This window comes from Carcharhinus amblyrhynchos, chromosome 16, assembly GCF_965287045.1.
Source record: "Carcharhinus amblyrhynchos chromosome 16, sCarAmb.v2.hapA, whole genome shotgun sequence".
NCBI lineage: Eukaryota > Metazoa > Chordata > Chondrichthyes > Carcharhiniformes > Carcharhinidae > Carcharhinus > Carcharhinus amblyrhynchos.
In genome coordinates, this window is record NC_137339.1 from 500,763 (window position 1) to 526,340 (window position 25,578).

Below are 25,578 nucleotides of genomic sequence, written 5' to 3' on the forward strand. Positions count from 1 at the left end.
TGCAGCATGCGACGGTGCAGAGGGACCTCGGGGCCCTTGTGCATGAGTCGCAAAAACCCAGCCTGCAGGTGGTCAGGAAGGCGAATGGGATGCTGGCCTTCATAGCGAGGGGGATTGAATATAAAAGTAAAGAGGTCTTGCTGCAGTTGTATAGGGCACTGGTGAGGCCGCAGCTGGAGTACTGTGTGCAGTTTTGGTCGCCGCACTTACGCAAGGATATTTTGGCCTTGGAGGGAGTGCAGAGGAAGTTTACTAGGCTGATGCCGGAGTTGAGGGGGTTGAGCTATGAGGAGAGGCTGAATAAACTAGGCTTGTACTCGTTAGAGTTTAGAAGAATGAGGGGAGATCTCATTGAGACGTATAAGATGATGAATGGGATGGACAGGATAGAGGTGGAGAGACTCTTCCTGCTCAGAAAGGACAGTAGGAGTAGGGGGCACAGCCTCAAGATAAGGGGGGGGGCGGTTTAGAACGGAGTTGAGGAGGAACTTCTTCACTCAAAGGGTGGTGAATCTCTGGAATTCTCTGCCCGTTGAGGTGGTGGAGGCTGCCTCGCTAAATATTTTTAAGACGCGGGTTGATGGGCTTTTGATAAACGAGGGGATTAAGGGTTATGGGGAGAGGGTGGGAATGTGTAACTGAGACAGGACAGATCAGCCATGATCTTATTGAATGGCGGGGCAGGCTCGAAGGGCTAGATGGCCTACTCCTGCTCCTATTTCTTATGTTCTTATGTTCTTAAAAGTGCCAACACAGATGGCCCGGGTGCTTAAGGCAGCATATGGCATGCTTGCCTTCGTCTGAGGCATTGAGTACAAGAGTTGGCAACTCGTGTTGTTGCTATATAAAGCCTTGGTTAGGCCCCGTTTCAAGTACTGCGTACAGTTCTGGTCACCACGCTACCAGAAAGATGTAGAGGCTTTGGAGAGAGTGCAAAGAAGGTTCATCAGAATGTTGTGCCTGCTCACGAGGGTGTCGCTTATGAGGAGAGTTGAAATAAACTAGGATTGTTTTCACTGGAAAGGCGGAGGCTCAGGGAAGACCTGATAGAGGCCTACAAAATTGAGGCTTAGACAAAATGGATAGTTTGAGGCTTGTTCCCAATTCTAAGGGGGTGTAGCTCAAGGTGAGAGGGGGACAGTTTAAGGGAGATGTGTGGGAGAGATTTTTAATGCTGAGTGATGGGTGCCTGGAATGTGCTGCCAGAGGCAGAAGCAAGCACATTAGCAACATTTAAGAGGCATCTGGATGAGTATATGAATATGGAGAGAATAGAGGTATAGGGCCTGAGTAAGGGCAGAAGGTTTTTTAGGTTTAATTAGGGCCACATGATTGACATGGGCTTGGAGGGCCAAAGAGCCTGTTCTTACACTATACTGTTCTTTGTAAATGATTTCTATGCTGGTTCTTTCAGGTTCACAAGATGTTGGCAGAATTTCGACTTATTCCTGGACTGAATAATCTGTTTGACAAACTGATATGGAGGAAACATTCTACTAATCACGTGTTGCATGGACAGAACCAAATCTGTGACTGCAGTCCGGTGAGTTTGAATTCACTGGCACAAGTGGCTGATTGCAGGACTTAATGTATCATCACTTGCAAATTGCCATTCTGTGTCATTAATTGCTCTTGTCATTAACATTGTGCTCTGGTAACATTCCTGAAACGTACTGGGTGTATTGGATTGTTCTGTGCCTAATCACTTGCCCTAATGACCACTGAGCAGTGAGTTCACAGGGACAGATCCAGGGATGTGCTGTGCTGAAACTTGTGAAACAGTGAGCTAATTGGATATAGTCATTTGGTCATACTGAACTTGGAGACATGCTATCTAAGCTTGTCATCTTGCACTCAACAGGCTATCTTGCGAGTAATTACCAAATTAACTGGGCATCCACAATATTCTTCAGGAGAAGGGAGTGCTGATTGGTTGGCAAGTGGATTCTGGTGGAGGTGCTACCATGGAGAATGCAAAATGGAGCAGCTTTGTTCAAATCCAAGCAGGTTGACTCTGAAGGGGCAGTCTTGTCCTTGAGAATGAACCAGGGATGACTGTTCCCTAAGCTACCATTTAGTTGGAGGTGCAAAGTCTGCATGCGTTCCTTCTGCCTGTGAAGGACAGAGCCCTAGCTATGAATATATGTGGCTTCTGGCATGCAAAGTGAACTGCACTGAGCGCTCAACTGGCATCTTAAATTGTTTGACAGTGTAATTAACAATCAGAATTCTGAAGTGGAACTGATCCACTTCAGATCAGCCATGATCTTATTGAATGGCAGGGCAGATGGCTCAAAGGGCTAGATGGCCTACTCCTGCTCCTATTTCTTATGTTCTTATTGTATCTAATGTTGGGCACTGTTCTGAGTTTAACAAGCATGGACTGTTTGGGTGTGGTCAGTATACATGTTAGAATTCCCATATTTCTAAACACTAAGATTCACTTTATTGACAACCTTGTAAATGTGGCCCAAACCATTTGCTCACTGGAAGCTAGATGCTGAAATAGGGTGTATCAAAGCAGGATAAAGGCTGTCCCATTGCTTGTTACATAATCTCTCAAACTCAAGAATAGACCCAAGATTGCTAGTTTCAGCCCTGAAAAGTATTAAATCTACTTCAAGGTGCCTATGAAGAACAGGTGAAATTAGCCATTGCATGCTGTTACAATGCATAACAACACAAGCGATACTGTCCATTAACAGGATGCTGCCATCAAGTCCAAAATATGTTCTGCCAATCACTAGTGCATTTCAGTGCCAGTATGAAGCTAGGCATTATCTATGCCAATGATAGAAGGCAGATGGTATCAAGCAACACGTACCTCCAGCTGTTCAAATCGAGCAAAAGACTCAACCCGGTTCTGACAAGAGTTCACCAATCTTTAATGTTAACTTTCTTTCTTTCTCCACGTATGCTGCCTGGCCTGCTGTGTATTGCCAACATTTGTTTTTATTTTAGATATCCTGAATCTATGATATTTTGCTTTTATACAATTTACTTCCTTTGCTATTTGGCTCAGATGTATTCTGGGAGCTGGTTCAGTTTGTTATAAATAGTTCAGACTCCAAATATAAAGCTAGCAATGCAAAATCTGGCATAGTTCAAACTTGGAGTTGTAGCTTATTATGATGAGGTAAATTTATCCTGTTGCAATTTGGATTTTACCAAAATTTGCAATGTTTATGTATTGTGTATCAAGCATTGAGTATACCTGCACAAGGTAAGTTAATGGAAAGCGTCCTGAGAGGTAGGATTTATGACCAGTTGGAAAGACTCAGTAAAATCTGGGATAGTCAGCACGGTTTTGTGCCTCAAATTTGATTGAATTCCTTGAGGAGGTAACTAAGTGTGTGGATGAAGGTAGAGCAGTTGATGTTATATACATGGATTTTAGTCAGATGTTTGATAAGGTTCCCCATGGTAGGCTCATGAAGAAGATGAGGTGTGGGATAGAAGGAAATTTGGCCAATTGGATAGGTAACTGGCTAAATCATACAATTATTCCTAGACCACAATGTCTTCACCTTCAACAACCAGTTTTTCATCCAGACACATGGAACGGCCATGGGGACCAAATTTGCACCTCAATATGCCAACATCTTCATGCACAAGTTCGAACAAAACTCCTTCACCGCACAGGATCTTCAACCGATGCTATACACTGGATACATCGATGACATTTTCCTCCTTTGGACTCGTGGTGAACAATCACAAACCACTATATGATATCAACAAGTTCCACCCCACCATCAGACTCACCATGGACTATTCTCTAGAATCAGTTGCATTCTTGGACACACACATCTCCATCAAGGACAGTCACTTCAGCACCTCACTGTACCGCAAGCCCACAGACAACCTCACAATGCTCCACTTCTCCAGCTTCCACCCTAAAAAATGTTAAAGAAGCCATCCCCTATGGACAAGCCCTCCGTATACACAGAATTTGCTCAGATGAGGAGGATCGTGACAGACACTGAAAGATGCCTTCATAAGAACAGGATATGGCGCTCGACTCATCGATTGACAGTTTTGATGCGCCACAGCGAAAAACCACACCGACCTCCTCAGAAGACAAACACGGGACACAGTGGACAGAGTACCCTTCGTCGTCCTGTACTTCTCCGGAGCGGAGAAGCTACGGCACCTTCTCCAGAGTCTTCAACATATCATTGAAGACGAACATCTCGCCAGGGCCATCCCCACTTCTTGCCTTCAGACAACCGCACAACCTCAAACAGACCATTGTTTGCAGCAAACTATCCAGCCTTCAGGAGAACAGTGACCACAACACCACACAACCCTGCCACAGCAACCTCCAAGACATGCCAGATCATCGACATGGATGACATCACACGTGAGAATACCATCCACTAGGTACACGGTACATACTCTTGCAACTCGGCCAACATTGTCTACCTAACAAGTTGCAAGAAAGGATGTCCCGAAGCATGGTACATTGGGGAGATCATGCAGATGCTATGACAACGGATGAATGAACATCACTCGACAATCACCAGGCAAGACTGTTCCCTTCCTGTTGGCGAACACTTCAGTGGTCACAGGCATTCAGCCTCCGACCTCCGGGTAAGTATTCTCCAAGGTGGCCTTCACAACACACACCGCAGAGTCACTGAGCAGAGACTGATAGCCAAGTTCCGCACACATGAGGATGGTCTCAACAGGGATCTTGGGTTCGTGTCGCACTATCTGTAACCCCCACGACTTGTCTGGGTTTGCAAAACCTCTCTCACTGTACTGTCTGGAGACAATACACATCTCTTTAACCAGTGCTCAGTGCTCCTTCCACTCACATTGTTAGCCACTTTAAGACTTGAATAGCAGGTTAGGTGTAAAGATTTGCATTCTAATCAGTAATCTCTAAACTGTGCTGTGATATGTATTGTCTGAGGCCAGAACACACTATTCACCTGACATAAGAACATAAGAAATAGGAGCAGGAGTAGGCCATCCAGCCCTTCGAGCCTGCCCCGCCATTCAATAAGATCATGGCTGATCTGTCGTGGTTCAGTTCCACTTTCCTGCCTTCTCCCCATAACCCTTAATCCCCTTGCCTATCAAAAACCTATCTACCCGCGTCTTAAATATATTTAGCAAGGCAGCCTCCACCACTTCAACAGGCAGAGAATTCCAGAGATTCACCACCCTTTGAGTGAAGAAGTTCCTTCTCAACTCTGTTCTAAACTGCGCCCCCCCTGCCCATCTTGAGGCTGTGCCCTCTAGTCCTACTGTCCTTTCTGAGCGGGAAGAGCCTCTCCACCTCTATCCTATCCATCCCATTCATCATCTTATATGTCTCAATGAGATCTCCCCTCATTCTTCTAAACTCTAACGAGTACAAGCCTAGTTTATTCAGCCTCTCCTCACAGTTCAACCCCCTCAACTCCGGTATCAGCCTAGTAAACCTCCTCTGCACTCCCTCGAAGGCCAAAATATCCTTGTGTAAGTGCGGCGACCAAAACTGCACACAGTACTCCAGCTGCGGCCTCACCAGTGCCCTGTACAGGGAACCTCAAGCTTGAGTTTACTATCAAATAAATCGGTTGGACTTAAACCTGGTGTTGTCAGACTTCTTACTGTTTACCCCAGTCCAACGCCGGCATCTCCACATCATAAATCATAGAAGGCAGGGGGTGGTGGTGGAGGGAAAGTTTTCACACTGGAGTACGGTTACCTGCGGTGTACCACAGGGGCCAGTACTGGGTCCTCTGCTATTTGTGATTTTTATCAATGACTTGGAAGAGGGGGCTGAAGGGTGGGTTAGTAAATTTGATGACGATGCTAAGATTGGTGGAGTAGTGGATGAGCTGGAGGGCTCTTGCAGGCTGCAAAGAGACATTGATAGGATGCAGAGTTGGGCTGAAAAGTGGCAGATTGGAGTTTAACCCTGATAAGTGTGAGGTGATTCATTTTGGTAGGACAAACTTGAATGCAGATTACAGGGTCAACAGCAGGGTTTTAAGGAATGTGGAGGAAGAGATCTTAGGGTTCAGATCCACAGATCTCTGAAGGTTGCCACTCGGGTGGATAGAGCCATAAAGAAGGTTTATAGTGCGTTAGCGTTTATTAACAGGGGGTTTGAGTTTGAAGAGCCATGGAGTTATGCTGTAACTATACTGGGTGTTAGTGAGACCACACTTGGAATATTGTGTTCAGCTCTGGTCACCTCACTAAGAAGGATGCGGAAACATTGGAGAGAGTTCAGAGGAGATTTACCCCAGGATGCTGCCTGGTTTGGAGGGTAGGTCTTATGAGGAAAGGTTGAGGGAGCTGTGGTTTTTCTCTTTGGAGCAGAGAAGGATGAGAGGTGACTTAATAGAGGTTTATAAGATGAGAGGGATTGATAGAGTGGACATGCAGAGACTATTTCCTCGGGTGGATGTAGCTGTTACTGGGGGCATAACTATAAGGTTCATGGTGGGAGATATAGGAGGGATGTTAGGGGTAGATTCTTTTACTCAGTGGTTGGGGTGGGGTATGGAATGGACTGCCTGCTGTGATAATGGAGTCGGACACTTTAGTAAGTTTCAAGCAGTTATTGGATAGGCACATGGAGGGGATAGCTTGATCTTGGGATTGGGCATAGATCGGCAGAACAGTAAGGGTCGAAGGGCCTGTACTGTGCTGTAATGCTCTGTTTCTATAAACTGAATTCAAGAAGGTGGCTAACCTTTACCATCTTAATTAAGGAACAAATGATGCTGACATCCCATGAAAGAATATTTTTAATAAATTTGCGTTCTTGCTGTGAAGTTAGTGTACTTGAGTTTTTTAAATTCATGCTCAGCCTTACGTTGTCATTGTTGGGAGGAGAAAAGAACCTGGACAGGTCAAATGATGATTGATTTATCATTTTCAGGTTCAGTTTGGAGCTGCAGGTTTGAATTTCTGGTTTTGTTTTAAAAGGGGCAGCAAGCTAAAAAGAAGTGTTTTTTCCCCCCTCTCCCTGTTCTGAAAAGTCTGTTGGTTAGCTGAAAACTCGTTTTCCTGAAGGGTGAAAGTTTGCTGTTGGGGGATGGACCATTGTTTCTGGTGTTTTGGGAAGCTGGCTTGTTTTCCAAATGTTTGCAGTTCTCTGGATTCATTCAGTTTTCAACCAAAAGACTCAAATTTCCATTATCACATGAGCAAAAATCTGTGCTGTGTTAAACTGAATTTTTTTAATTTATGGGTTTTGGTTTGATTGGGACACATTAGATATCTTTTAAGGGTTATATATTTTATTGTTTGTAATTGTAAAAGTTCTTGCTAATTTTCTTATTATACATGTTAACTATATTCTTAAATAAACTTTGATAAAAGCTCCCTAGTGGGTCATTTGAATCACATGTTATGTGAAACATCGCATGCTTATCCTAGCCAAATTCAAGATGTAAAACTTGAGTCAGGCAGGTTACATAAACACTTTGGAATTTCTAACCTGAACCATAACATTACTTACAAATTGGGAGTAGGTTATTTGGCCTCTTGAGCCTACTCTACCATTCAGTAAGATTATGGTTGATCTGATTGTGGCCGTAATTCCACATCCCTGCCTGTACACAATACCTTTTGCCTCTTATGATAGAAGCAAGATATGGTGGATGTTGGAATCTGGAACAAAAACAGGAAATGCTGGAAAATCTCGGCAGATCTTACAGCATCTGTGGAGAGAATAGAGCCAACATTTTGAGTCTGGATGGCACTTTGTCAGAACTCCTTTGTGAACTTTGTGTCTCTTGTTAGTCAAGAATCTGTCTGCCCCTCTCTGGGACCCCCTGAAAAAGAAAGTTTAAATGGCAGGACCCTTTATATTTTAAACTGTCTTTAGTTCTAGTCTCTCTCGCAAGGAGAAACATCCTTCACTTCTCATTCTTCTAAACTCCAATGGATACAAGCCTAACATGTCCAGCCATTCTTCATAAGATAGTCCCTTCGTCCCAGAAATCATTCAAGTGAACCCCTCTAATTGCTTCTAATGCAACTATGTCCCTCAAATAAGGAGACCAAACGATAGTCCTCTAGATGTGGTCTCGCCAAACACCCTGTACAATTGTAGCAAAACACTCCTGCTTTTATATTCCATTCTCATTGCAATAATTGGCAGCATCCTGTTTGTCATCCTATCATTATTGTACCTGCATACTAACTTTTTGCGTTTCATGTACCAGGACGCTCCGATCTCTGTATTTAGTTTCTGTAGTCCCCCTCTCAATAGTATACGGCCTCTCTATTCTTCCTGCTAAAGTGGACGAGTTCACATTTTCTTGCATTATATGCCATTTGCCAAATTTTTCCTGTTCGCTTTACCCTTTTGCAGCTTCCTTATGTGCTGTTCAACTTCCTTTCTTATTCATCTTAGTGTCATCAGCAAACTTAGCTACCATATATTGGTCCCTTCATCCAGGTCATTGATATTGTTGCAAATAGTTGAGGCCCCAGCATCGATACCTAAATGGTGCTCCACTCATCTTGCTGATCCAGAAATCATCCATTTATCCTTAACCTGCTTCCTGTTAGCTAACCAATCCTCCATCCATGCTAATAGTATGCTACCCCCTACACCACAAACTCTTATTTTGTGTAGCAATGTTTTGATGTGACATCTTGTCAAATGAGTTCTAGAAATCAAGTACACCAGATCCACAGATGATTCTTCATCTACATTGCTGTTACTTCCTCAAAGATCGCTAATAAATTCATCAAACACTATTTCCCTTTCACAAAAATTACTTTTCCTGATGTCATTAAGATTTAAGTGCCCTGTTATTACCTCCATGGCAAAATTTTCCCTATAACATTTGTTAAGCTAACTGGCCTTTAGCTTTCTGCTTTGTCTCCCTCCTCTTGTGAAAAGCATTCTCTATTTTTCAATGTACAGGACCTTCCCAGAATTTAGGGAATTTGCATCTACTATATCTCTGCAGTCACTACTTTCAGATCCTGAGATGAAACCCATCAGGACCTGGGGACTTGTCAGCTTTTAGTTCTTCTTTCTCAATACCCTTTCCCTAGTGATTGTAATTGTTTGAAGTTTCTTTCTCCCTTTCACTACTTTGTTGTATCCAGTGTCTTAACCCTTTGGTATCATGTGGAGTGACTTGATTTGTCTGAAGATTGATATCCATGATAGTGGGGGCTTCATTAGTATTTTAGGACTGAAAGCCTCCAACCAATTGAAAATTCTGCTTGTTTAGCAAACAGTTATTTTAAACTGAGGCATTGACGTTCCAAGTTGCAAAAAGTGTCCCTTGCTAGTCATCATGACTGCTGTACTGTCGCATCTCTGCATTGTATTTAAAACCTGGGCACACGTGGTCCTAATTAGATAATTGTTACAGCCTCTGTATTCTTTCAACTGTTTTTGCTTAAATGGAGATGGGCAGATGGAGTACAATGTTAGCAAGTGAGAGTTATCCACTTTGGCAGGAATAATAGTAGGAGGGATTACTATTTAAAGGGCAAAAAGCTGCAGCATGCTACAGTGCAGAGGGACCTGGTGGTCCTTGTGCATGAGTCGCAAAAATCCAGTCTACAGGTGCAGCAGGTGATCAAGAAGGCGAACGGGATGCTGGCCTTTATAGCAAGGGGGATAGAATATAAAAGCAGGGAGGTCTTGCTGCAACTGTACAGGGCATTGGTGAGGCCGCAGCTGGAGTAGTGTGTGTAATTTTGGTCGCCGCACTTGCACAAGGATATTTTGGCCTTGGAGGGAGCGCAGAGGAGGTTCACTAGGCTGATACCAGAGATGAGGGGGTTTGACTGTGAAGAGAGATTTAAATAGACTGGGTCTGTACACATTGGAGTTTAGAAGGATGAGGGGGGATCTTATAGAGACGTATAAGGTAATGAGAGGGATGGATAGGGTAGAGGTAGAGAGATTCTTCCCACTCAAAGGACAGCAGGACTAGAGGGCACAGCCTCAGATAAGGGGGGAGTAGTTTAGAACAGAGTTGAGGAGGAACTTCTTCACTGAAAGGGTGGTGAATCTCTGGAATTCGCTGCCTGTTGAAGTGGTGGAGGCTACCTCGCTGAATATATTTAAGACACGGATAGATAGGTTTTTGGCAGACAAGGGAATTGAGGGTTATGGGAAGAAAGCGGGAAAGTTGAACTGAGCCACTTCAGATCAGCCATGATCTTATTGAATGGCGGGGCAGGCTCGAAGGGCTAGATGGCCTACTCCTGCTCCTATTTCTTATGTTCTTATGTTAACTGGCTTTCTCGCTAAAACCTTTGCTATTCCTCTATAGGAGATTTCTCTGAAAATCCAATTCCTGAGGTTACTTCAGAGCTTCAGTGATCACCATGAGTGAGTATTCGGGGGCATTTTCAGTATCACTGTATAACGGTGCCTATAATCACTTAGCAGGGTCATTACAGTGTCTAAACTTCTAAAAATTTGTTTGCTTTGAAAATGTCAAGAGAAAAAGATTGACAAAAATGAATGAAGGCCCCTTACAGAACCGGGAGAATTTGTAACGGTGGCGGCGGGGCGGGGGGGGGGGGTGGGGTGGAGGAAGGGAGAGAGAGAGAATGCTGAGGAATTAAATTTGTTCTTTATTCGTGTCTTCCTTTGTGAAGACTGAAGCAATGTGCCAGAAGTGCTGAGAGGAACATGTTTCAATGAGGAGCTAAGGCAATCAGCATTAGTAGAGAAATGGTTTTGTGGAAATTCAGATTGAAGGTGAATAAATCTCCAGGTCCTGATAATCTTCATCCCAGATTACTTAAGGAAGTGGCCCTGGAAATAATACATCCATTGGTGGTTATTTTCCAAAATTCTTTTGGACTCTGGACTGGTTCCTACAAATTGGAGGATAACTAATGTGAACCCACTATTCAAAGAGGGAGGTAGAGAGAAAACAGGGAACTATAGACCAGTGAGCCTACAGTTGTTATTGGGGAAGTTGCTAGAGTCTATTATCAGGGATTTCATAACTTGGCATTTGGAAGGCAGTGGGATAATCAGACAATCAGCATGGATTTAAAATCATAAAAACGCTACAGTGCAAAAGGAAGCTATTTGGCCCATCAAGTCTGCACTGACAACAATCCCACCTCCCACAACCCTACACATTTATCCTGCTAATTCTCTCTAACCTACACATCCAGGGATACTATGGGCAAATTAGCATGGCTAACCAACCCACTCATCTTTTGCCTGTGGGAGGAAATTGGAGCACCTGAATGAAACCCATGCAGACATGGGGAGAACATACAAATTTCACACAAGTAGTGACCCAAGCCAGGAATCGAACCTGAGTTACTGGAGCTCTGAAGCAGCAGTGCTGACCAATTTTTACAAAAGGGAAGTCCATGCTTGATGCCACTGCTGAGTAAGTAGCTAGTAGAGTTGACCAAGGAGAACCAGTGGGTGTGGTTTATTTAGGCTGAGTGCTTTCGACAAGGTCTCATAACAGTCTACTAAAGCTGTAAAGTTAAAGCGCATAGGATTGCAAGTTATGTTTTGAGATGGAAAGAAAGCTTGTTAGCAGATAGAAAGGAAAATGGAAGCATAATTTTTTTTCTGATTGGCATGCAGTGACTGTTGGAGTTCCGCAGGGATCTGTGCTAGGACCCCAACTGTTCACATGATATATTAATGATTTGGAAAAGAGAACTGAATGTATTATCTCCAAATTTGCAGGTACCTTTTGGTTCCCTTTTCCAAATCATTATTAATGTGAACAGTTGGGGGTCACAGAATCTCAATACTACAGTGCAGAAGAGGCTCTTTGGCCCATCAAGTCTGCACCAACACATGAAAGGCCCTGACCTGTCTACCTAATCCCACTTGCCAGCACTTGGCCCATAGCCTTGAATGTTATGGTGTGCCAACTGCTCATCCAAGTACTTTTAAAAGGATGAGAGGCATCCCACTCCTCCTCCATCCTCCTGGGCAGCACAATACTGCCCCCCACCACGCTCTGGGTTTAAAAAAAAAAAATTCTTCCTCAAATTCCTCGTAAACCTCTCACTAATCCTTCAACTAAGGGGGACAGCTGCTCCCTATTGACTCCATCTATGCCGCTCATAATTTTGAACACCTCAATCAGGCCGCCCCCTCAGTCTTCTCTACTCCAGAAAAAACAAGCCAAGCCTATCCAACCCCTCCATACAATTTTAAATGTTCCATTCCAGGCAATATCCTGGTTAATCTCCCCTGCACCCCTTCCAGTGTGATCATATCTTTTCATAACATGACCAAAACTGCGCGCACTATTCCAGCTGTGGCCCCACCAAAGTTCTATACAGCTCCATGACCCCAGTTGATAAAGGCGAGCGTGCCATTTGCCTTTTTCACCACCCTATTAACCTGCCTTTTCGCCTTCAGAGATAACTGCCAATTAAGAGACCCATTTATGCCAACTGTTTCCAATCTGTTAACCAGATTTCTATCCATCTCCAGACATTACCTGCGATCTCATGTGCTTTAAATTTTCATAGTAGTCAGTTATACAAAACCTTGTCAAAAGAATCTAAAAAACCCACATTCACTGGTTTTCCTCAGTCAACCCTACTAGTTGCATCCTCAAAGAATGCCAATAGATTTCCCTTTTGTAAACCCATGCTGACTTTGATTATACCACTGCCTTCCAAATGTCAAGTTATGAAATCCTTGATAATAGACTCTAGCAACTTCCCCAGTACTGACGTTAGGCTCACTAGGCTATAGTTCCCTGTTTTCTTTCTCCTCTTTTTGAATAGCAGGCTTACATTCACTACCCTCTAATCTATAGGAACTATTCCAGAGTCCAAAGAACTTTGGAAAATAACTACCAGTGAATTTATTATTTCCAGGGCTATTCCTTATTTACTTCAGTTGCCATCTGTTTTAATTTGTTAACGATTGCCTACCTTTAAAAGAAAATTGTGAAATTTATTTTTCTCTTGCCTCTTCTACTATTTTATCAACGTCCTCTGCTTTATCTTTATCTCCCAGGAACTACCCCACTGAATAGTTCTGATTGCTCTTCTCAACCTTCCTATGACCTGTTTGAACTTTGAACTTTAAATCCAAAATTTGTGGTGGAAATAGTGTGACACGCTAAAGCACAATCCCTTGAGCAAGCAACTTTCTAATTAGCCTTTTGCACTAGATCCAATCACCAGCACACATCACATGATGTGTCTTGGTGGGAAGACTGGCTAAGGCTACCGGGGGGACTTTAAACTAGAAAGGATGGGGGGAGGGAATTGTGATGGGGAGACTGGGATGGAGGAGGTTAGCTCCCAGGTAGGGGAGGACTGCAGGCAGTATGAGAGGGAGGTTAGACAGGGGGTGGAGAAGGGAAATGCCCAGACTGAGGGGCTGAAGTGTATATATTTTAACACCAGGAGTGTAGTGAATAAGGTAGATGAGCTTCGGGCGTGGATTGCTGCTTGGGAATGTGATGTGGTGGCCATTACGGAGACTTGGATGTCTCAGGGACAGGACTGGGTATTTCAGGTGCCAGGATTCAGATGCTTCAGGAAGGACAGGGAGGGTGGCAGAAGAGGTGGTGGAGTGGCACTGTTGGTCAGGGACAGTGTCATGGCTGCAGAGAAGGAGGATGCCGTGGAGGGACTATCTACAGAGTCTCTGCGGGTGGAAGTTAGGAACAGCATAGGGTCGAAAACTTTGGGTGTATTCTATAGGCCGCCCAATAGTGACAGGGAAGTTGAGGTGCAGATAGGGAAACAGATTCTGGAGAGATGTAGTAATAACAGAGTTGTCGTGATGGGAGACTTCAATTTCCCAAACATCGACTGGAATATCCCTAGGGTAAGGGGTTTGGATGGGGAGGAGTTTGTTAGATGTGTTCAGGAAGGTTTCCTGACACAGTATGTGGATAAGCCTACGAGGGGCGAGGCTGTACTTGACCTGGTACTGGCGAATGAACCAGGGCAGGTGATGGATCTCTCGGTAGGAGAGCATCTTGGGAATAGTGACCATAATTCTATCTCCTTCACAATTGCATTGGAACGAGATAGGATCAGGCAGGCTAGGAAGGTGTTTGTCTGGAGTAAGGGGAGATACGAAGAAGTCAGGAAGTTACTTGGACAAATAAACTGGAAGGAGGCGTTCTTAGGGAAAAGTACCGAAGGAAGGTGGCGGATATTCAAGGGATGTTTGTCTGGAGCTCTGCATGACAACGTTCCAATGAGACAAGGGGGTTTTGGTAGGTCGCGGGAACCGTGGTGCACGAAGGCTGTGGTGAACCTAGTCAGGAGGAAAAGGAAGGTGTACAAAAGGTTCAGGGAACTAGGAGATGTTAAGGATCTTGAGGAGTATAAGGACTGTAGAAAGGAGCTTAAAAGGGAAATTAGGAGAGCCAGAAGGGGTCATGAGAAGACCTTGGCGGGTAAGATTAAGGAGAATCCCAAGGCCTTCTATAAATATGTGAAAGGTAAAAGGATGAGAAGAGAAGGGATAGGATTGGAAAGGGATAGGCATGAACCTCGGGTCAGTAGTTTGGAAAGGGATAGGCATGAACCTCGGGTCAGTAGTTTTAGCTGGGGGAAGGGTAATTATGAGGCTATTAGGAGAGAATTAGGAAGCATAGGTTGGACTAGGAGATTACAGGGACTGGGAACGTCCGAAATGTGGAGTTTTTTTCAAGGAGCAGCTACTGCGAGTCCATGATAGGTATGTCCCTGTCAGGCAAGGAGGAATTGGTAGGGCTAGGGAACCGTGGTGCACTAAAAAAGTTGATTCGTTGGTTAAAAAGAAAAAGGAGGCTTATGTTCGGATGAGACTTGAGGGCTCAGGTAGTGCACTAGAAAGCTTTAGATTGGCTAGGAGGGAGTTGAAGAGTGAGTTAAGAAGGGCTAAAAGAGGACATGAGAAGACTTTGGCTGATAGGATTAAGGAGAATCCTAAGGCGTTCTATAGATATGTCAAGAACAGAAGGTTGGTTAGGGCAAGATTAGGGCCAGTTACAGACAGCAGAGGGAAGTTGTGTGTGGAACCGGAAGAGATTGGAGAGGCATTGAACCAATATTTCTCTTCGGTGTTCACGCAGGGGGACATGAATATAGCTGAGGAGGACACTGGGTTGCAGGGGTGTAAAATAGACAATATTGCAGTTGATAAGGGGGATGTGCTGGATATTCTTGAGGGTTTGAAAATAGATAAGTCCCCTGGTCCGGATGGGATTTACCCTAGGATTCTCTGGGAGGCAAGAGAGATGATTGCAGAGCCTCTGGCTCTGATCTTCAGGTCGTCGTTGGTCTCTGGTATAGTACCGGAAGATTGGAGGATAGCGAATGTTGTCCCATTGTTTAAGAAGGGGAACAGAGACTTCCCCGGGAATTATAGACCGGTGAGTCTTTCTTCTGTTGTGGGCAAGGTTTTAGAAAAAATTATTAGGGATAGGATTTATAGTTATTTGGAGAGTAATGAATTGATTGGAGATAGCATGGTTTTGTAGCTGGTAGGTCGTGCCTTACTAATCTTATTGAGTTTTTTGAGAAAGTGACCAAAGAGGTGGATGGGGGTAAGGCAGTTGACGTGGTATATATGGATTTTAGTAAGGCGTTTGATAAGGTCCACCATGGTAGGCTTCTGCAGAAAATGCAGATGTATGGGATTGAGGGTAGTCTAGGAAATTGGATCAGGAATTGGCTAGCAGATAGGAGACAGAGGGTGGTGGTTGATGGTAAATATTCGTCATGGAGTTCGGTTACAAGTGGTGTGCCTCGGATCTGTTTTGGGGCCACTGCTGTTTGTAGTTTTTATTAATGATCTGGATGAGGGTATAGTTGGGTGGATTAGTAAATTTGCTGCTGACACCAAAGTCAGAGGTGTGGTAGATTGTGAGGAAGGGTGTCATAGTTTGCAGGGAGACTTAGACAGGTTGCAGAGCTGGGCCCAGAGGTGGTGGATGGAGTTTAATGCGGAGAAGTGTGAGGTAATTCACTTTGGTAGGAATAACAGATGTGTTGAGTATAGGGCTAACGGGAGGACTTTGAATAGTGTGGATGAACAGAGGGATCTAGGTGTATGTGTACATAGATCCCTGAAAGTTGGGAATCAAGTAGATAAGGTTGTTAAGAAGGCATACGGTGTCTTGGCGTTTATTGGTAGGGGGATTGAATTTAGGAGTCGCAGCGTCATGTTGCAACTGTACACAACTCTGGTGCGGCTGCACTTGGAGTACTGTGTGCAGTTCTGGTCCCCACATTACAGGAAGGATGTGGAGGCTTTGGAGAGGGTGCAGAGGAGGTTTACCAGGATGTTGTCTGGTATGGAGGGGAGGTCCTATGAGGAGAGACTGAGGGATTTGGGCTTGTTTTCGCTAGAAAGAAGGCGGCTAAGAGGGGATCTTATTGAAACATATAAGATGATTAGAGGTTTAGATAGGGTGGACAGTTATAGCCTTTTTCCTCGGATGGAGAAAGCTAGCACGAGGGGGCATGGCTTTAAATTAAGGGGGGGTAGTTATAGGACGGATGTCAGGGGTAGGTTCTTTACCCAGAGGGTGGTGAGGGATTGGAATGCCCTGCCTGCTGCGGTTGTAAATGCGCCTAGTTTGGGGGCGTTTGAGATCCGTGGATAGGTTTATGGACGAAAAGGGATTGGTTTAGGTTAGTGGGTCATTGTTTTTTTTTAACTGGTCGGTGCAACATCGTGGGCTGAAGGGCCTGTTCTGCGCTGTAATGTTCTATGTTCTATGACCTATAAAAGGTGAAGGGGGAAAGGTCTGTGTGGAACCAGAAGAAGTGGCAGAGGTGCTTAATGAGTATTTTGCCTCAGTATTCACAGTGGAAACTGATCTGGGAGATTTTGCTACGGATTTGCAGCAGATGGAAAAGATTGAGTATGTGGATATTAAGGAGGAGGATGTGTTAGAACTTTTGAATTCTATCAAGATAGATAAGTCGCCGGGACGAGATGGGATGTACCCCAGGATACTGTGGGAAGTGATTGCAGAGCCCCTGGCAATGATCTTTGCGTCGTCAATGGAGACGGGAGAGGTTCCGGAAGATTGGAGGATTGCGGATGTAGTTCCTATTTTCAAGAAAGGGAACAGAGCCCGGGAAATTACCGACCGATGAGTCTGACCTCAGTGGTTGGTAAGCTGATGGAGAGGCTTCTGAGGGACAAGATTTACAAGCATTTGGAGAGGTTTGACATGATCAGAAATAGTCAGCATGGTTTTGTCAAGGGCAGCTCGTGCCTTACGAGCCTAGTTGAGTTCTTCGATAATGTGACTGAACACATTGACAAAGGAAGTGCAGTGGACGTGGTGTACATAGACTTCAGCAAGGCGTTTGATAAGGTCCCCCATGCAAGACTTCTTGAGAAGGTGAGAGGGCATGGGATCCAAGGGCCTTTGGTCTTGTGGATCCAGAACTGGCTTGCCTGCAGAAGGCAGAGAGTGGTTGTGGATGGGTCTTTTTCGGCATGGAGGTCAGTCACCAGTGGAGTGCCCCAGGGATCTGTTCTAGGACCCTTGCTGTTTGTCATTTTCATAAATGACCTAGATGAGGAAGTGGAGGGATGGGTAAGTAAGTTCGCTGATGACACGAAGGTCGGTGGTGTTGTGGATGGTCTGGAAAGATGTCAAAAGTTGCAGCAGGACGTAAATAGGATGCAGGACTGGGCGGAGAAGTGGCAGATGGACTTCAACGCGGATAAATGTGTAGTCGTCCATTTTGGCAGAACCAGTGGGATGAACGAGTACACTATCAAGGGCAGGAGTCTTAGTAGTGTTGAAGAGCAGAAAGATCTTGGGGTCCGGGTCCACAGGACTCTTAAATCGGCCTCGCAGGTGGAGGATGTGGTCAAGAAGGCGTATGGTGTACTGGCCTTCATTAATCGAGGGATTGAGTTTAGGAATCGGGAGGTAATGCTGCAACTTTACAAGACCCTTGTCAGGCCTCATTTGGAGTACTGTGCGCAGTTCTGGTCGCCTCACTATAGGAAGGACGTAGAAGCTATTGAAAGGGTGCAGAGGAGATTTACAAGGATGTTGCCTGGACTGGGAGGCATGCCTTATGAAGTTAGGTTGAGGGAGCTGGGACTCTTTTCCCTGGAGAGACGAAGGTTGAGAGGCGACCTGATAGAAGTTTATAAAATGTTGAGAGGAATAGATAGGGTGGATTCTCAGAGGCTATTTCCCTGGGTTGAAATGGTCGCTACGAGAGGACACAGGTTTAAGGTGCGGGGAGGAAAGTACAGAAGTGATGTTAGGGGTAAGTTTTTCACTCAGGGTGGTGAGTGAATGGAATCGGCTGCTGTCAGTGGTGGTGGAGGCGAACTCGCTGGGGTCTTTTAAAAGACTTCTGGATGAGTATATGGGGTTTAATGGGATTGGGGGTTATAGATAGGTCTATAGATTGGTAGGTGTTGATGTGATCGGCGCAACTCGTGGGCCGAAGGGCCTGTTTGTGCTGTAGTGTTCTATGTTCTAATAGACAAAATCAATCAAGTGGTTTAATTTCCGAGCATTTCTTCTTTCATGTGACAACAGTTGTTTTTGGGTTTTCAGGAATAGGTATCTATTATTGAACAGTCAGGAGTTGAATGAACTTGGTGCAATCTCACTCAAAGCTAATATTCCTGAGGTCGAAGCAGTTGTGAATACTGACAGGTAAGCTGACCATTATGTACATTAAGACCACTGTGGTCCTTACACAGTCATTAATGCTGCCATAATACTGATTCTGTGGAGAAATATGCTCTTATTTTAAAATAAAAATGCAATGTTATTTCGCATGTATGCGAGGATTAACATGTCTGGTGCTGAGAGTCGGAAGACACATCCATCAATGCTCTTAGAATTCTATAATGTGAGCATACTGCTCCCCAAAACCGAAGTAAATTTTTTTTGTCAACAATTAGTATAAATCATATTTGTGCTTTCCTAGAACTCTGATTTGTGATGGGAAGAAAGGACTCCTTACAAGGTTATTACAGGTGATGAAGAAGGAACCTGCAGAATCTTCTTTCAGGTAGGTTTTCTGTCCTCTCCCCACAATGCCCAAAAAGCTGTTCAATATGATTTTTCTAATCCTTTCCACTTGCAATCCCTTCCAGCATGTTCCCAATAATGGATGCCAGGTTGTCTCTGATTTGGATTTGTCCTTTTTGTTTGAAAATGGGAATGGCACGAGCTAGCTTCGAGTCTTATGGAACTATTCCTGGCTTTTTAATCAGCAAGGGTACACAGCACCATCGCTTTAATCACCCTTTGGAGATCCAGACTTAGATCCTGACCAATTTTGAGCTTTCCTAATCTATCCAGGAAGATGTGCATACTTTAAAGCTTAATACGCAGTAAGCCTCATCTGAGCATCAGCTACAGGAGTAGAGAATGATGCAAAATGAGTGGACCTAAATGTCATTTGGTATGAGTTGCTGGTCCATAAGCAATCTAATACCAGTTCATGTCAAGGATGTGATTTAGGATAGGTTTGGATTGGAGAATCAAGGTTGCGTTGTGTTTATCGTAGAATGTGCATTTGGTTGAGATTACGCTAACTCTCTGACTTGTAGTTATGGTCGTGATGGCCTCAATCCATACTTTACTGAGTTGTTTTGTTATAACCGAGGTAACATTGTGGTGTTGCAAATCCAAGGTTTGGGAGCAGCATTGGTGCAAGTAATATTTTAAACTAATAAAGTTACAAAGAAATTTTTAATTGTAATATGTGGAAAAGTGTGCTTCTGCCCTCCATGTCATTGCATGCTGCAACGTTTGATGTGATACATCAATTTTGTTTTAAAAAATGCATCAGATGAATGATTTCCAGCTTCAAACAAAAAAGACATTTTCCTAACATTTTAATTTTCCCCTCATTTGAAACTACTCTCAGACTTTGAACGTTGCCTATACTGTCCTTTTGGATTGCAAGTTCTTCCTTCCTTGGATTTTTGCACACAACAACAACCCTGAATTTTCTGTAGCAGGATTGTGAATTTAATTCTTAAAAAAAAAACCTATGAAATATAATTTGTGCATTTAGCTTGTGCTGCATGTATATTTTATAGAATAAGTTTTGGTGTTTAGACTTCTGGGCTGCAATTCAGTGGGGTTGTTGTGAGTCTTTAGTTTGTTTAATTGTGTTATACTTTTCTATCCTCTCCTTAATCACTTGTAGGTAACTTAAAAAAAACCTTTCAATGCGAAAGGCGCATATTTTGAATGTGCAGGCGAGGACATTTTTTAAACATCATCTTTATAAATTACACTAACATGTTAGAGATCTCACCTAACTTACTGAGCAATGTTCTGCTAATGGTGTTTCTACCAATATATTTGTCTTGTTACCATCAATTGTACATTTTATGTATTCAGATATTGTGTAAATAACGAATTTAAAGTTGAAATGCTTTGTATGTTTTACGTACTGATTATTTTCCAATTAAGAGTCAATTTCATCTTTTTTAAAAAAAAGAAAATGGGGGAAGCAGCACTGTTGATCAGAGTGTGTCACGGCTGTAGAGAAGATGGATGCCATGGAGGGATTGTCTACGGTGTCTCGTGGGTGGAAGTTGGAAACAGGAAGGGGTCATTAACTTGTTTTCTATGGCCGCCCAATAGTAACAGGGAAGTTAAGGAGCAGGTAGGGAAAGAGATCGTGGAAAGATGTAATAATAACAGTTGTCATGATGGGAGATTTTAATTTCCCAAGTATCATTTGGAATCTCCCTAGGGTAAGTGGTTTAGATGGGGAGGAGTTTGTTAGATGTGTTCAGGAGGGTTCCTTGACACAGTATGTGGATAAGCCTACAAGAGGAGAGGCTGTACTTGATTTGGTATTGGGAAATGGACCTGGACAGGTCTCAGGTCTCTGTGGGAGAGCATTTTGGGGATAGTGATCATAACTCTATCTCCTTTACATTAATGTTGGAGAGAGATGGGATCAGACAAGCTAGGAAAGTGGTTATTTGGAGTAAAGAGAATTGAGGCTGTCAGGCAGGAAGTTGGAGGTTTAAATTGGAAAGAGGTTTTCTCAGGGAAATGTATAGAAGAAATATGGCAAATTTTCAAGGAATATTTGTCTGGAGTTCTGCATAGCAATGTTCCAATGAGACGGGGAAGTTATGGTAGGTTACAGGAACCGTGGTGCATGAAAGCTAATGAATTTAGTCAAGAAGAAAAGGCTTACAAAAGGTTCAGGGAGCTAGGTAATGTTAGAGATCTAGAACAGTATACAGCTAGTAGGAAGGAGCTTAAGGAAATTAGGAGAGCCAGAAGGGGTCACGAGAAGGCTTTGGCAGGCAGGATTAAGGAAAACCCCAAGGCATTCTGCAAGTATGTGAAGAGCAAGAGGATAAGACGTGAAGGAGTAGGACCTATCAAGTGTGACGGTGGGAAGGTTTGTATAGAACTGGTAGAGGTACTCAATGAATACTTTACTTCAGTATTCACAGTGGAAAAGAATCTTGGTTGTAGTGTAGACTTGCAGCGACTGAAAAGCTCGAGCATGTAGACATTAAGAAAGAGGATGTGTTGGAGCTTTTGTAAAGCATCAAGTTAGATAAGGCCCTGGAGGGAGTGCAGAGGAGGTTTACTAGGCTGATACCGGAGTTGAGGGGATTGAGCTATGAGGAGAGGCTGAATAAACTAGGCTTGTACTCGTTAGAGTTTAGAAGAATGAGGGGAGATCTCATTGAGACGTATAAGATGATGAATGGGATGGATAGGATAGAGGTGGAGAGACTCTTGCCGCTCAAAAAAGACAGTAGGACTAGGGGGCACAGCCTCAAGATAAAGGGGAGGCGGTTTAGAACGGAGTTGAGGAACTTCTTCACTCAAAGGGTGGTGAATCTCTGGAATTCTCTGCCCGTTGAAGTGGTGGAGGCTGCCTCGCTAAATATTTTTAAGAAGCGGGTTGATGGGTTCTTGATAAGAGAGGGGATTAAGGGTTATGGGGAGAGGGCGGGAAAGTGGAACTGAGCCACAACAGATCAGCCATGATCTTATTGAATGGCGGGGCAGGCTCGAAGGGCTAGATGGCCTACTCCTGCTCCTATTTCTTATGTTCTTATGTTATGTTCTTATAAGTTGCTGAGACTGGTATGTACCCCAGGTTACTGTGGGAGGCGAAGGAAGAGATTGCAGAGCCTCTGGCGATGATTTTTGTGTCATCAATGGAGACAGGAGAGGTTCTGGAGGATTGTGGATGTGGTCCCTTTATTCAAGAAAGGGAGAAAAGAGAGCCCAGGAAATTATAGACCAGCGAGTCTAACCTTAGTGGTTGGTAAGCTGATGGAGAAGATCCTGAGAGGCAGGATTTATGAACATTTGGAGAGGTATAGTACGCTCAAAAATAGTCAGCATGGCTTTGTCGAAGGCAGATCATGCCTTACGAGCGTGGTTGAATTTTTTGAGAATGTCTCTAAACACACTGATGAAGGGAGAGTAGTAGATGTAGTTTATGTGGCCTTCGGCAATGTGTTTGATAAGGTGCCCCATGCAAGGCTTACTGAGAAAGTGAGGGGGCATGGGGTCCAAGGGGACATTGCTTTGTGGATTCAGAACTGGCTTGCCCTCAGAAGGCAAGGAGTGGTTGTAGATGGGTCTTCTGCATGGAGGTCAGTCACCAGTAGAGTGCCCCAGGAATCTGTTCTGGGACCCTTGCTGTTTGTGATTTTTAAAAATGACCTAGATGAGGAAGTGGAGGGATGGGTTGGTAAGTTTGCTGATGACACACAGGTTGGAATTGTTGTGGATAGTGTAGAGGGATGTCAGAAGTTGCAACGGGACATTGATAGGATGCAAGACTGAGCGGAGAAGTGGCAGATGGACTTCAACCCAGATAAGTGTGTGGTGGTTCATTTTGGCAGGTCAAATAGGATAACATATTATAATATTAAGGGTAAGACCCTTGGCAGTGTGGAAGATCAGAAGGATCTTGGGGTCTGGGTTCATAGGACGCTCAAAGCAGCTCCGCAGGTAGAGGCTGTGGTTGAGGCACATGATGTACTGGCCTTCATCAATCGAGGAATTGAGTTTAGGCGTCGGGGGATAATGTTGCAGCTGTATAAGACTCTGGTCAGACCCCATTTGGAGTATTGTGCTCAGTTCTGGTTGCCTCATTACAGAAAGGATGTGGAAGCCATAGAAAGGGAGATTTACAAGGATGTTGCCTGGATTGGGTGGCATGCCTTATGAGGATAGGTTGAGAGAACTTGGTCTTTTCTCCTTGGGGAGACGAAGGATGAGGGGTGAGCTGATAGGTGTATAAGATGTTGAGAAGTATTGATTGAGTGGATTCTCAGAGGCTTTTTCCCAGGGCAGAAATGGTTGCCATAAGAGGACACAGGTTTAGGGTGCTGGGGAGTAGGTACAGAGGAGATGTCGGGTTAAGTTTTTCACTCAGGGTGGTGGTTACATGGAATCGGCTGCCAGCAGTTGTGGAGGCGGATTCGATAGGGTCTTAAGAGACTTTTGGATAAGTACATGAAACTTAGTAAGATAGAGGGTTATAGGTAAGCCTAGTAGCTAGGGACACGCTAGGTGCAACTTGTGGGCCGAAGGGCATGTTTGAGCTGTAGTTTTTCTATGTTTCTAAAGTGCGCATGTGATTAATGGTTACAATGACATGAAGGCATTTTTAAAACAAAAAGGAAGGCAGAAAATAGTTTGAGCTAGTTGAATTGCCATAATTTCTGTCTCATTCTTGGCAGATTCTGGCAGGCAAGAGCAGTTGAGAGTTTTCTACGAGGAGTGACTTCTTATGCTGACCAGATGTTTCTTCTGAAACGGGGCCTGCTGGAGGTAAACTGTGTTTAATCGAAGGGAAACATTGGTTAAATAGTCAAGCTAAACAGCTGTTTGGGGGACAGGATGGCTTTACCCTGGGTGTGGATGGGAGTGATTTGCTGTTGAATATGGGGGGTGGTGTTGAGCAGGTTGGTGTGGGGGGAGGGCTCTTGCCTCCAGGTAAGTGGGTTGTCTTGCTGCTCACTCCTGTCCTGCAGAAACATGTATGTCTGCTGCTGACAGGTGGCCAGGCAACTCTCCAGGGTATGAAAATGCTTGCAGCTTTTTTTTTGGGGGCTCGGGACTTGCTGCTTTTGAGGGGGTTAGGGTGGGAAGACAAACCCTTCTCATTTTACATTTTTATTTTGCTTAATTTTGAAATTATTGCAGGGGAAAAGAATTTTTTTCAACTTTAGCAAACAATGCCAGCGTTGGCGACTGAGTTGAGTATAGGAGAGTTATTACGTGGTTGAGCTCGCTCATTAAACCCTGTTCCCACCATTCCCAAACTTGCTTCTTGTACTACACAAGCTGAAGCTTAGTTGTGACGCACGTGAATGGAACAAGATTAAAGCTGCAGCGTTCTCAGTTCAAGTGGGTTAGGCCCTCTGTGAACTCAATAAAAGCAGTCCTTCATCACACCAACTCCTGCTGATGAGCTCTCAGCCCAGAGATGAAAAGGCAATATCTAACTAGAGAATCCAATCTCAAGTTGTTTTTGTATTTCAATATAATTTGGAACCTGAAATTTAATGAAAGACTTTGGGGGAAAATATCTTTGAAAAGTAGTGTGTCAATGTTCAGAATGCAGAAATTCAGAAGAGTAATGTGATGGCAGTCAGGGCCCGAAGTCAGTGGCTATTTCAAAGAGAGTTGAGTCTTTTATGTTTGTATTTGCAGCACATTCTTTTCTGCATCATCGACAGCGAGTGTAAATCGAGGGATGTGTTGCAGAGTTATTTTGACCTTTTGGGTGAGCTGATGAAATTCAATATTGATGCCTTCAAGAGATTTAATAAGTATGTAAACACAGAAGAGAAGGTGAGTTGTACAGTGAACGGCAGAGCTTGATCTGCAAATTAGCATCTACTTATTGTATTTGTTTGTATTGCAAGATTTTGCGTTAAGGATTTTGAAAGATGCTTATATTTCACCAGTGGGTAAAAGTGACCACAGCTGATTGCTGGAAAAACCTGAGGATTCGCTGTTGCCCTTTAGAAAAGCAAACCTGTCACTGTTTTCCAGTCTGAGTCTGTATGAGACACTTGTGGTTGGCTCTGTCTTATCTGAATTGGTCCAGCAAATCACCTAGTTGAAAAAAATGCCAGTCCAGCCAGCACTGCCCACATCCAAAGAATGAATCAGCAAAATCATTAAGGAAGTTGGCGGATGACTAAATAGATTTCTTCATTTAAACTAGCTGCTGGTTGTACGCTGGATGCTACCAAAATGCTGCGTTTGTTCCCCATGTTGCTGCCGTATCTCATTCTTCCTTCTGCCCTCCCTAGCTGAACCACCCCACAGTCTGGAGTGGGCTTTGTGACCTCCAATCAGAAGCCTCAATCTCTGGCTTGGAATTTTTCCTGCTATTCACCCTGACTCTGCTGGATGCTGGGAATTATTTTTAAGATTGTGTTCAAAGTCCAGTTAAGTTTGTTTATTAGTATCACAAGTAGACTTACATTCAGATTGAAATGAACTTGCTGTGAAAATCCCCTAGTCATCACACTCCAGCACTTGTTCGGGTCTGTTGAGGGAGAATTTAGCGTGGCCAATTGACCTAACCTGCACGTCTTTGGACTGTGGGAGAAAACCAGAGTACCCAGAGGAAACCCACGTGGACACAAGGAGAATGTGCAAACTCTACAGTGAC

General features: G+C 44.0%; 1 protein-coding gene across 2 annotated transcripts in view; it reads left to right on the forward strand.

The window, feature by feature from the left end:
• The window catches only part of LOC145353766 (short transient receptor potential channel 4-associated protein-like), a 113,239-nt gene that overhangs the window by 72,780 nt on the left and 14,881 nt on the right, over nt 1–25,578 (forward strand). For both annotated transcript variants that reach the window (XM_080204540.1, XM_080204541.1), the window contains exons 10-15: nt 1,415–1,543; nt 10,257–10,315; nt 18,483–18,584; nt 18,862–18,945; nt 23,630–23,720; nt 24,606–24,746. In XM_080204540.1, coding sequence (XP_080060666.1) covers nt 1,415–1,543; nt 10,257–10,315; nt 18,483–18,584; nt 18,862–18,945; nt 23,630–23,720; nt 24,606–24,746 — 606 coding nt within the window. The remainder of the gene's footprint in view (nt 1–1,414; nt 1,544–10,256; nt 10,316–18,482; nt 18,585–18,861; nt 18,946–23,629; nt 23,721–24,605; nt 24,747–25,578) is intronic.